The following is a 12,421-nucleotide window of genomic DNA, read 5'->3' as shown; positions in this document are numbered from 1 at the left end:
AATAGGATATGGGTGCTTTCGAATCTCTGCCCTATTATGATCTTAACAGATCACTGGTGTTTATCACTTGGTGGATAAAAACAAAGTAAATACCCTGTCCTACAATGCTGAAAGATCCAGAAAACAGGTAACAACATCTTATTACCTAGGGTCATCTTTCACAATGGAGATTTCAAATGGGTGCATGGCATGGGTGTAGGGTAAGTTGACATCCCGTTCTGTTCTGTTTCCTTCTCTTCTTTCAGATGCACACCCCCTGGAGGGTCACACTTGGGGGAGTTGAACTTCTGATTTCTAAAGGATGCTCCATTTACGTTGAATACAGCCCCCAAATTTACCCTGCCAATCAGGTTTTGCTCTCTGCTCATCACCCTCCTGCTTGTGTTGACCTTTGTACCTTCCTTGGTTTTGGGGTGGCCCCTTGGCTCTGCTGCTCTTTTCATGCTGTTTGAATTTGGCCTCTGTTGCTGACTGACTCATGATTGCCTGTCCTCACACCCCTTTTCTCATGGTACATGGTTTGGAGCTCCTGCCCCTTGACCAATGTCCCCTCAGAGTAATCCAACCCATGATGTCCAAGCAAACCCATGATGTCCAAGTGATGTCACTTGCTTGGACAACCCATGATGTCAAGCAAGTGACATCACTTGGCTGTCAGTCCAGGTTGGTCACTGAAACTCGCTCATTCCTCCTCGTTTTCTCTGTGTCTTTCTCTGACCTTACAGAAAGGAAACTCAGCAAGGATCTACCACAGAAGTGGCACTGGTGGCTATAATATGAGGGCTGTTTTCATTTCCAGTTTTTTAATTGCAGTTAACACTAAGTTTGAGATGACCATGGAGGGAAAGCTTAGAAGCTGCTCTGAGCATTGCCTTGCCTCATAAGCACAGGTCCTTGGTGTTCACAGGCCTTAAGGTCAACTTTATTAGAATCTATACACACTGATGCTCGGGTCCACACAGGTGTTCCACCGTGCAGGCTGGGGCTGACCTTCCTGCTTGGTTGGGGAGAGAAAAGCCCTGGCCTCCCATCATGGTCACCCCGCAGCAGGATTGACCACTTTTCCCAGGAAGAGCAGACTCTGGGTGGTCACCTCCCAGAGAAGTAGCAGAAAAGGCCTGTTGAACTGGGCAAAAGGGACCGATGTCATGTTCAGGGGTGGGGGCTGAGAGAGGAGGCCAGAGGTAGCCCCTGCCTCAGTTCCCTTCTCATTTATGTCCACCACTGCCTTGTGTGACACCTAGGAGAGAAGAGGGACAGAGATGGCATCAATCCAGGGAGCTTTGAGGGCAGAGGTTGTTCTGTGGCACCAGGGAGATGGAGCAGAGTCCTGTTCAGGCCCAGCCTGCTTAGGAAGCAGCTCTGGGCTTTACCTCTTCACCCTCCTGCCTCTCTCCATTTTCTCTCACTCCTGAGGGTTTGGCCTAAAGTGCCAAGTGCCCTTTGGCAGGGAGACAAATGGGCCTGAGCCAACTCAGGCTGCTGAGTCTCAGTAGGCTATGAACCCAATGGCTACCTTCACAAGCATCTCTTCAGTTCGTGGGCACAGGGGCTCAGGCCTGCAAGTCATTTGTGTTCTTTGAGCTGCACTTAACCTGTCCAAGGCTCTGTTTTCTCTCCTTTAAAATGACTGGTTGGAGTCAATGCGCTGTATAGCTATCCTTATCTCAACCAGCAAAAACCCTTGTTCCTTCCTATTATTGCTTATACTCTCTCTTCAATAAAATTAGAGATAAGGGCAAAATAGTTTCTGCCGGGTATCGAGGGGGTGGGGGGGAGAGGGAGGAGGTGGAGTGGGTGGTAAGGGAGGGGGTAGGGGCAGGGGGGAGAAATGACCCAAGCCTCCTTGTATGCACATATGAATAATAAAAGAAAAAAAAATGACTGGTTGGCCTAAATCAATGTTCTAAATGAGCTCTCTGGAACCAGGCCCTCTGAGGACCTCCATGTGAGAATTTTCTCTTTTTTTAGCCTCATTTTCACACAACTTCTCAGGAAGAAAAGATTCTGAGGTTTTGAAAGAAGTTGAAAAAAATGGCCTGGATGTTCTAAAAGGGTCTATGGAAAAATAAATGCCGCATTTAAGGTCACTGAAACAAGTTCTTTAAAAAGCTGACCTATTTCTTTTTCCTTCTTGTTCATCCTTCACACACACACACACACACACACACACACACACACACTCACATCTACCACAGGCACAGTACACATGCACACACACTGTGCAACGTATACACACACACACCACGCACATCACAATACACACAGGTGCACTTACACACACAATGCACACACGCACGCACACACACACACACGTGCAGGACCATGTCCCAGTGGCCTTGGTTGCACATTCAACCCCTAGCTGTTTTTTCCCAAATGAAATTTTTTCCCAAGTGAATATGAATTTCCTAACAAACTCAAATGGTAACAAACAACTCTATCCTAAAACAAAACAAAAAAGCAGCCAAGCCCAGGGAAGGGCATTAGCTGCTCTTCTTCCTATAAAAGATCACAATTATTATTCCCAGATACCAAGTCTCCCTTCTTGTTAGAAGGTTCTCAATCCTTGCCCATTCCATGTGCCCCTCCCCCATTGGTAATTGTCTTGAAAGTGGGACTTGCTTTAGCCAGTGACATGGGAGTCCATGACTTAGGCCACATGCGGGGGAAGATGTTAAGAGCATTGCACACTTCCTCGTGTTTTACCCTCTCCTCTGAGAATGGTAGGGCTCAAACAGGGGCTTCTCCTTTAACCTCCATCCTGGAAGGAAGAAGTTTCGTGAAGCAGATCTGTAGCCATGGTAGTGAGCTGACATGTTGCATGAGCAGTAGATAGGCCTATCTTGTGGTAAAGCACTGAAACATAAGGGTTGTTTCTGACTGCTGCAAAGCTAATTGATACACCTCCTGTTCATGTCCTCTGACTCTCTATAGCTGTAACAAAGACAGAGGGACCCTCCCGGCTTCCCGAGAGGAAGTGTTAGGTGTAAAAACAAAGCCACTCCACCCCTGGGAATGTTCTTGCTAAGTGAATGACCTCAAATGAGCATCTACTCCATTCAGAATCCTGTATTCCTGCCCTGAAGATTGTAGACCCAGGAGAAGGGGAAGTGGAAAGAGAATTGAGAGTTTATGAAGCCAGAAAGGTTGCGGTGTTGAAAAGAACAGGGAACTTGGTTTTCAAATGCACCTTGTGTGAGAGGAGAAAGACCTCCCCTCCCCCCACCACGTCCACACTCACCACCTTACCCGGGAGATGGTCTTGTTGGGTTGCCCTGTGATTCCTGATATGTCAGCTTCCATATCAAATATGTTTGTGAGACCAATTTGGGGAAGGATCTCTTCCAGGTTATATGTTCCAGAAATTGAAAACCTTGGCAAGTGCAGGTCCAACAGACTGCAGAGAGAATCAGACAGAGAAATGGTACTGACATGTCACATGCACTGCTGGCAGCCTGAGCTGTGTGGGAGAGAAGGGTTCCTGGCACATGGGCCAATCAGTCTTCCTACAACATGACTGGCTGTGGCAGAACCTTCCACTCCTAACACCCAGCGCTCCCTCTGCTTTGGATCTCACAGAAGTCTCGTGCCTGAATCTGAGAGGACTCTGCCTTAGCCATCTGTCTAAGATCTTCCCCGCCTTTGTGGAGGGCTTTCTAGGTGCCAGATATGAGCTAGGATTTTACAAGGCTTAATTGATTGAATTCACATGAGATCATGTGAAGTAAATACTATTGGCGTTTCCACCTCACATCTGATACACCAGCAAGTTCTGTTGGCTCAAGTACCAAACCATCTTTTTTTTTTTTTTGGTGGTAACAAACTATGTCTTATATCCATCTACTGAAGGGAAAGAGGATGGGATGGGGGTGGGGCAAGAGAGGAAACCAGGGGGTGAGTATGATCAAAGTGTGTAATGTGCATGTATGAAGATGTCACAATGAAACTGTTCTTTTGTATAATGAATGTATGCTAATGAAAAACAAACTTACACACACACACACACACACACACTATCCATTTACTGTCATTGCCCTAATATAAGCCACCATTATCTTCCATCCATCTGACCTTTATTTTCTCATCTGTAAAATGGCAGAGTGCCTACAGGACTGTCAGAGGTTCTGGTGAGAGGGCATTTGTGTTAAATGTGAGTCACAAAGCCCCAGAACAACTCTTTTTCTTTTACTATTGGATTTCTACAAGCCCTGGGGTAAATTAAAGGAATTTTAACCCATAGCAAATCTATCCTTCTCTTCTTAAATGTCATTTGATAATTGCCAGGGCACCTGCAAATTTGAGTAGTTAATAACCAACATGAAAACTTCTGCCTCTAACAGAATTGGAGAATCCAATCCAGGTTACCGTTGCCAGTTTAGCACCTGGGCAATATGAGGGTCCAGATCCTAATGGAAGCAGAAGGACATCTCAGCCTCCTTGCTACGTTTTTCACAGGTAGCACTTGGTTGGGCCGGCCCCAGGCCATTGGTAGGGGCTGGGGGGTGGTGGAGGGGATATTGAGTAGTCTTACAGTGGGGTCTGGTAGAGAGTCCAGCACATAGTAGGTGCCCCCAAAATGTAAGTGAACAGATGAACCATAAAGCATGATTCCCCAGGGCAAGCTAAAGCTTCCTCACACCTGAATGGGAGGAAGATGGCAGAGTCTGGAGTTTTCTTGTCTGAAAACCCATGAAGATGTCTGCTATGACAATGTAGTTCTGACCCAGGGAACACTTGAGATTTAGAGAGTAACTTGGATTGGTTTTGCTTTTCTATGATCAAAATGAGAAGAAATCAAACCAAACCCTTCTTGATGGAAAACCTACTAGTCTGTGCCAGTCCAGGCAAAGCTATTGAGACTGTAACTGAAAAATAAACTGAAAGCAAAAGTGCTGGGGATGTGGCTCAAATGGTGGAGTACCCCGAGTGCATTCTCCAGTACTGAAAAAAAAAGTAGTGGATACTGTGACTGTTCTGATCAATACGATATGGCACAAGTGACACTGCTTATTGACGAACCCAAGTCTTAAGAACAGTAGCTTTCATTTTCTGTCTTTTGAAGGACTTCCTCTTGGAGCCCTGACCTGGTGTGCTAAGCTAGCCTATGGAGAGTCCTAATGTCTTCCAGCCAACCCTGCCCAGGCACCAGACACACGAGTGAAGGAGACTTCAGTGGCTCTGCCCCAGCCACCACCAGACCCCAATGAATGAGAACAGCCCCACTGAGCCCAGTTTACCCAGAGAACCAAGAGAGGTGATAGCTGTTCCTTTAAGCTAGTTAGTTTTGGGAAGGTTTGTTTTGTAGCAAAAGGTAACTTGCTGCGAAACTAAGGATCACATTCCATCCCAGAGCACCCCATAAAACAAGATGCCCCTCAGGAAGGGATTGGCCAAGGAATGGGAACCTAGGGACCAAAAGAAGTTGCAATGAAGTCACCATGGCAAATCTGCAAACCAAAAGCAAGGGGGTAAGGGTCACATATTGATTCTTTTGTTATTCCTCTTGATATTTAATTGCTTAAATATTTTTAATTAAAAAGAAACTCCTTTTAAACATACACACTGTTCTGTCAGAGTCATGATTATTGTTAAGAATTGTCCTTGATCTGATTTTTTTTGCCTATTGTTAGCTACTTTCTGGTGTTAAATTATTATGGGGAGAAAAAAGAAGCGAGAAGAAAGGAGATCAGGGCCAGAAGGACATCGGGGAAGAAGAAACAGTGGTTCATACTGAAAGAATGCTATGTTAGAATACTGGTCTAAGTATTGGCTCAATTTTCCAAGCAACCCAATGAGATTGGCATCTTGTCCTTATTTTCATAGTTGAAGAAACTGGAGGCTCAAAGAGGAGAGAAAATTTCATAAGATCATGGAGTGAGTAAAGAACAAGACGGAACCAATCCTAGAAGTTGTGCTATTGGTACTGGAGATAATCAAGATCTGCTCCTCTCTTGAGCAAAGGCTGCTGGCATCCTGTCACTTGGTACCCACCTGGGCAGGAAACGTTGGCCCCACTTTCTTAGGGTCTCTGGCTGCAGAGCAGCCTCTACCTGCTGCATTTTGCCCGGGTCGGGGAGGACCAGCACCAACAGGGCAGTGCCACTGTACTCTATCTGGAGGACGGTGCACGCCACCTCCTGGTCATAGAGGAATCTGTGCATTTCCCTTTGTTGCATCATGGGGACACGGATGGAGGTCCTCTCATTCAAGAAGAAGCTGTCCTGTTTTCGAGTCTGGTAGCGATCGAAAGGATGCTTCCACTTGGCTGAGGAAAAAAACCCACAAAAGCATGAGCACAGGTGCCAAGACAGCAAGCTGGGGGAAAATGTCCACAAAGCTGCAGTAGGGAGTGAATTCCTCTTGGGTCCATAAGTAGGAGGTAGAGAATAGCCTGGCTATAGAGCCAGGAGTCACCAGAGCAGGTCCCCAGAGCTTGAGCTGTAAGCCCCTGTGATTTTTCTTCCCTTTCAGGGAAATTTAACTTTTAAGAGGCTACAAGAAGGGGCTCCCATCTTCTAAGTACCATCGTGTACAAGGCATCATTTCTTGAAGTCATCACAGTCATTAAGAGACACATGTTATTATCCCCATATTAGGGATGATGAAACTGAGTCTTTTTTGAATTTCTCTAAATACCCTAATTTGCAGAGCCATGAAATATTTTCGCTGGATTAGTGGCCTGCTTCTAACTGCACAGGTCAGGTTTTTTGCACATTGGGCTGATTCTCTCTGCCCAGATACCTCTAGAAAACCAGGTTCTAAAGAGAAGAACAAGAGCTCTTCCTCCACCCCCAACTCCCTAATAAAAGAAAGAATTCAGTTTATAGAATGTGATGCATAGCACAAAAGCCCAGTAAGATAGAGACGTGAGCAATCTGTCAGTTGCAATCTGGTCTACCTTGATTGTTTCATCTCTCAAACTTCTTTTTTTTTTTTCCTTTTTCTTTTATTATTCATATGTGCATACAAGGCTTGGTTCATTTCTCCCCCCTGCCCCCACCCCCTCCCTTACCACCCACTCCGCCCCCTCCCTCGCCCCCCCCAATACCCAGCAGAAAATATTTTGCCCTTATTTCTAATTTTGTTGTAGAGAGAGTATAAGCAATAACAGGAAGGGACAAGGGTTTTTGCTGGTTGAGATAAGGATAGCTATACAGGGCATTGACTCACATTGATTTCCTGTGCGTGGGTGTTACCTTCTAGGTTAATTCTTTTTGATCTAACCTTTTCTCTAGTACCTGTTCCCCTTTTCCTATTGGCCTCAGTTGCTTTTAAGGTATCTGCTTTAGTTTCTCTGTGTTAAGGGCAACAAATGCTAGCTAATTTTTTAGGTGTCTTACCTATCCTCACCCCTCCTTGTGTGCTCTCGCTTTTATCATGTGCTCATAGTCCAATCCCCTGGTTGTGTTTGCCCTTGATCTAATGTCCACATATGAGGGAGAACATACGATTTTTGGTCTTTTAGGCCAGGCTAACCTCACTCAGAATGATGTTCTCCAATTCCATCCATTTACCAGCGAATGATAACATTTCGTTCTTCTTCATGGCTGCATAAAATTCCATTGTGTATAGATACCACATTTTCTTAATCCATTCGTCAGTGGTGGGGCATCTTGGTCTCAAACTTCTTATAATTATCCCTACCCCACCTTCTAAAAGCACTTGTCTTCATGACAAGGGAAGGAACTGGGTCACGTCGTCCCCCATACCCAACCCAATCAATGATCGAGTAGTGTATATTGTTCTCCCAAAGCCACAGCTTCACTCGAGGCTACCGTCAGCTTTACTTTGGACCATTTTGAGAGACTTCTCTCCTCTACCATCCTCACCTCCCTCCAAACCATTTTCCAGATGGTACCCAGAATGGCTTCTCACTTTTTTTTTTTGAGGCAGTGTCCTGCTGTGCTGCCCAGGCTAGTTTTAAATTCCTGGACTCTTGCAGTTCTCCTAAGTAGCTGGGTTTATAGAAATGTACCTCCATGCCCTGCCACAGTGATCTTTCAAAACAGATGTGATCGTGCCATTCTACTGCTTAAGACTCTGGCAGTTCTGCAGGTCCCTGGATGAAATCTAGGATCCTCAGTCCCCTGTTACCTCTGCTTGGCAACTTGACCCTCTCCCTAGGCAGGCCTCTATTGCGTTCTATGTCTCATCAAACTAAAGGAACTTCGGTTCTTTGAAAATTCTTTTCATGGACCTCTTTACCCAACCTAAACCCTTTTCTTCCACCCTATCCCACAGCCCCTTCGCCTGAGTATATCCAACTCATTCTTCATGACTCTGGTTAGATGCCTCCTTTTCCAGGTAGCTCTCCCTCGCATCCCAAGCCTGGGTGGAGGTCACTCTTGAGATTCCATGTGCCTGTACCCACAAAAAAGAGCATCACTGTCCTCTGATCTCTGTTGCCTCTTCACTTTTTTCCTGCCCACTTGGGACATGCACCACATGAAGGCTGGAAGACTGCCTTATTCATAATTTTTCTTTCTGGTGGGACTGGGGTTTGAACTCAGAAGTTCAAGCTTGAAAAGCAGGTGTTCTATTACTTAAACCACACCTCTAGTCCATTTTACTCTAGTTATTTTTTTGAGATGGGGTCTCATGAATTATTTGCCGGGGCAGCCCTCAAACCCTGATCCTCCTGATCTCTGCCTCCTAAGTAGCTAGGACTACAGGCTCAAGCCACCAGTGCCTGGCTGTTACTCATAAAATTTCCAGGAGGCTCACAAAGTCTCACAAGGTTGGATAAGCCTGCTGGCCGCCTTCTGCAGTGAGAGCGTTTACTTGCAGAGGAGGGCAAAACTGAGAAGGCCTCACCTTTGAAGAAGATGTAGTTGAGGAGAACCATGAGTGTGTCTTGGCTGAACTCCTGGAGGCAGTCGATGATCTGCCCGTATGTCTGCTTCTTCACATAGTCATTGATCTGTCCAGTGGTGGCAGAATTTGTGAAGTTGGCGGAAAAAGCAAAGGCTCCATACAGCTCCTTGACACGGTCCAAAAAGTGCTGCTGAGGCTTTAGCTGCTTGTCTAGAAATAAGGAGTTTCTTATTTTTAGTTCCAGCTTGGGACTTGGCAGGTCAAGGGCACGCAGGAGGCTCTGGAAGCCCCTGTGGATGTCAGCTGCTGGGGTCTCTGTGAGGTTGAAGCCCAGGCCCTCCAGGATCCGAGCTGGGGTGTCAGCTTGGGCCCCAAGAGAGAGCAGGGCCAGGGTGCTAGAGAGGCTGACCGGGGAGAAGAGGATGTTCCCTGGGACACCTGCTGCCAGCTGCTTATACAGATGCAAAGCAAAGCTGGTAATGGTGGATGTGACTTTGTGGTAGGCAGGGGCTGGCTCTGAGAGCTGGTGGCTGGGGATTTGAGGCACCCCTAGACTCTTGTCTCCATGGGCAGGAAAGGGCTGGCAATGGATAGAGGCCAGGATCCCAGTTCCCAGCAGCCATAGCCAGGCTGTCCTCATCCTCTGAAAACAAGATGGCAAACACATCAGTCTTCTTCACAGATAACCTGTCATTCCTCAGCCCTTGCATAGAAACCCTACCATTCAAACTAAATCCCACAGCAGGACCATGCAATACCCTGTGGAGAACAAGATGGCAGATGAGTGTGTAGGCCTCTAGACTTTAGTCAGGGCAGCAGCCCCTTGTCCGCTCCAGGAAGTGATAGATTTTGTTGAGTAAAGTACTCTGGGGTATGGAAATTTTTCATAGTCTATCCTCCTTTTTTTCCTTCCCTTTTCCTTCCTTCCCTCCCTCCCTCTGCCCTCCCTTCCCTCCCTCCCTCTGCCCTCCCTTCTCTCCCTGGAGCAGCAGTCTCCCTCACGGCCTCAGCAGGGAACAGCCCTGCTGACACCTTGATGTCCAGCTTGTAGAACTGACATGAATAGACAAAAATGTCTGCTGTTTAAACTCCACACATTGTGGGGTATTTTGCAAAGCAGCCGCTGCAAACTAATGCCCTATTGCTTATGCTCTTGTTTAAATCACAGGATGTGCTGGAAGAGGAGGTCACAATGGTGGAGGGAGAAAAGTCTCCGGCTTCAGGCAGGAACTGGAAGAGAGAGAGCAGCAGTGTGGACAATTACACCCCTGCTTAGGCCTACTGCCTTATTTTCCCTTCCAGGTGATTCCTACAGCCTACAGTCGCACAGAAGCCTGCGTCCTTCCAATCCTGATGGCCTCCTGCTCCCTGTGAACCAGCCCTCCCACTCTTCCATCGCCCCTGACCGTGGATCCTGGTTAGTTTGTCCTGAAGACATCTGTATCGTACTCAGGATTTTTAGTAATTTTTGCCCTGACAGATGACCTCTCAGGGTCAGTTACAACTACTGTGGCACTGAGAGAGCACATTGCTGCAGATGGTTTAAGGCTTCTGGTGCTGGAATCCCCTGCCGAACCACAAAGGCCAGCTGTCCACGAGGCATGAATGTTGTCTCCTTATCTGTTATGTTCAAACAGCTTGCTGGCTAAAGTGCAGTGGGCACTTTCCCAAGGTCATGTCCTCTCTCCAGCACAGCTCACTGTTGGTCACCTCATGGCAGTACCTGCATGCTTGGTATTTTCCTTGGGTGGCAAGCTTTGAAGATGCAGAACAATTTAAATATTGGCCTGCCCTTAGGTGAAATAAAAAACAAGCTACTTCTGGTTTATCCCTCTTAACCCATTATACTCAAAACCTTTTCCTACACACTGCACCCCAGGACCCCCAGACTCGCAGACGGGTCTGTTGCCCAAAGAGGACTGCACTGTAGCCAGGAGGCCTGTACTACAACAAGGCTCTGCAGCAACCCACTATGACACTGTCTTTGAAACTCAGTGTCTCCTTTCACAAAGTGCAAGTCACAGAGCCACCTCTACATGGGGGCACTCAAGAATTATGTGCTATGCAACAAATAAAGCACCCTGCAAAGGGAAAAGACACCATGGAACTTTTCCTGCCTTTCCACCAGGGCCAGGTACAATGATAATCTAACTCACTTCTTACTTCCTTTTCCAGAAAGATTCTGGGAGGAAACTGAGACCCCCCCCCACCCCATTTGTTAATTATAAAATTTCCATTAGTAGTTTATTTAAGGCTAAGGATATTGGATGCATGGCATCACTGGTTTGCAGACAGGGGTGTTTGCAAATGCAGGGGGAGGGGTATAGGGGGTGGTATTTGGGGTCATATCAACCACTGAAGGAGGGGTGCTGCTGGTGTTTACTAGGTCAGACTCACACACATGAAAGCTATTGAAATGCCCAGAAAAGTCACAAGCAATGAAGAATAGTCTTGCCCAACTGCAGAGAAACACTTGTTTTGTGTTGTTTAATTTAATCCTATGAGAACTTTTAGGCACAGGGATTCTTATTCCATTTGGAGAAATTGAAACTCAAGGTGAGGCCAAACACCTGGTAAGAAGTAGGAGCAGGATTCAGCTCCCCTTAGGGCTGACCCTTTTCCATTTCAGAGTTTCTAGTAAATTTTGACACTTCACTTTGGGTTGCACTGTCCCATTTTCTTATTTGTCTGCTGGGAATATTTAAAGTTCTCTCAAAATTTTTGAAGATCAAGTTTTCCATAAAATGTTATGGAAAACTTTTCAAAGTCCAAACTGGTTTTTGAAGTCAAAACTGGAAGTTCTGGCTCAAGACTCAGAGAATACTTAGTACAGTGTTCAGGGGACTCACACACACACACAATCACACACAGAGAGGGAGAGAGAGAGAGAGGGAGAGAGACCTGCCTTCCTTGCAGATGAGCATAGTACTCACGGAGCAGACACTGAACTGGGTCCAGTTCCCAGCCCGGCACGGCCTCCTGCCCACAGGAAAGTGGTGTTTGAAGACCACAGCAGCCTGGTCAATATTTGTCAGGTCAGTTCCTGGAACTTGTTTGAAGGCAGATGCAGCAAATGGGAAGGGATGTTTTTTCAAAGTGTCTGTCACACAAACAAGCAGGTAACCCGTGCTTCAGGCCTGCTGGGTAGGAGGATGTTCTGACACTGGTCATGATGGGCTGGGGGTTGGGGTGATGTTGAAGTGACTTTATAGGATCCAGTTATTCTGGGAATGAGAATGTGGGCAAGGCCTGGCCATCCCAACATTACAGATGGAAGACCCAAGCTCTATGCAGGCAAATAACTTGCTCCCAAGTTGTTTCAAGCTTTTACCACCACACCAAACCACTCCAGTGTTTTCTGGACACTTCTAGTAATATAATCCATGGGTTGGGAGGGAAGTTCAGTAAATAGTGCAAGGTCTCTCTCCTGCTGTAAAAGCCCCATAAAGTGGGATCTTGGCTCTTGTTCACTCATGTCTCCCGAATATCTAGAAGGAAACCTGGAACTAAATGAATATTTTTAAAGAGAAAACCTCTTGGTGATGGAATGGAAGTGATTTGTGTTCTTCTTAGATTTTTTATAGTTTCCAACTTTCTTAGATAAACC

At 46.4% G+C, this 12,421-nt stretch overlaps 1 protein-coding gene across 4 annotated transcripts; it reads right to left on the bottom strand.

Moving 5' to 3' along the window:
- Positions 1-900: 900 nt before the first annotated feature.
- Positions 901-11,903, bottom strand: Serpina11 (serpin family A member 11). 4 transcript variants are annotated; one of them, XM_020185378.2, is made up of 5 exons: positions 11,748-11,903; positions 8,815-9,457; positions 5,992-6,265; positions 3,250-3,397; positions 901-1,240 (listed from the first exon to the last, which is right to left on the bottom strand). In XM_020185378.2, exons 2-5 carry the CDS (start codon positions 9,452-9,454, stop codon positions 1,037-1,039), a joined length of 1,266 nt encoding a protein of 421 aa, XP_020040967.1. In that variant the 5' UTR covers positions 9,455-9,457; positions 11,748-11,903; the 3' UTR covers positions 901-1,036. The 4 variants fall into 4 exon arrangements, with proteins under 4 accessions (XP_020040967.1, XP_073923325.1, XP_073923323.1 ...); XM_074067224.1 differs by having other exon boundaries at positions 8,815-9,024; positions 11,748-11,872; XM_074067222.1 differs by having other exon boundaries at positions 11,720-11,862.
- Between the last annotated feature and the right edge of the window lie 518 nt (positions 11,904-12,421).

The sequence above is a fragment of the Castor canadensis genome, chromosome 3, assembly GCF_047511655.1.
Source record: "Castor canadensis chromosome 3, mCasCan1.hap1v2, whole genome shotgun sequence".
Taxonomy (NCBI): Eukaryota; Metazoa; Chordata; class Mammalia; order Rodentia; family Castoridae; genus Castor; species Castor canadensis.
The sequence above is the reverse complement of the archived record's forward strand: the minus strand, read 5'-3'. Positions and strand labels throughout refer to the sequence as shown.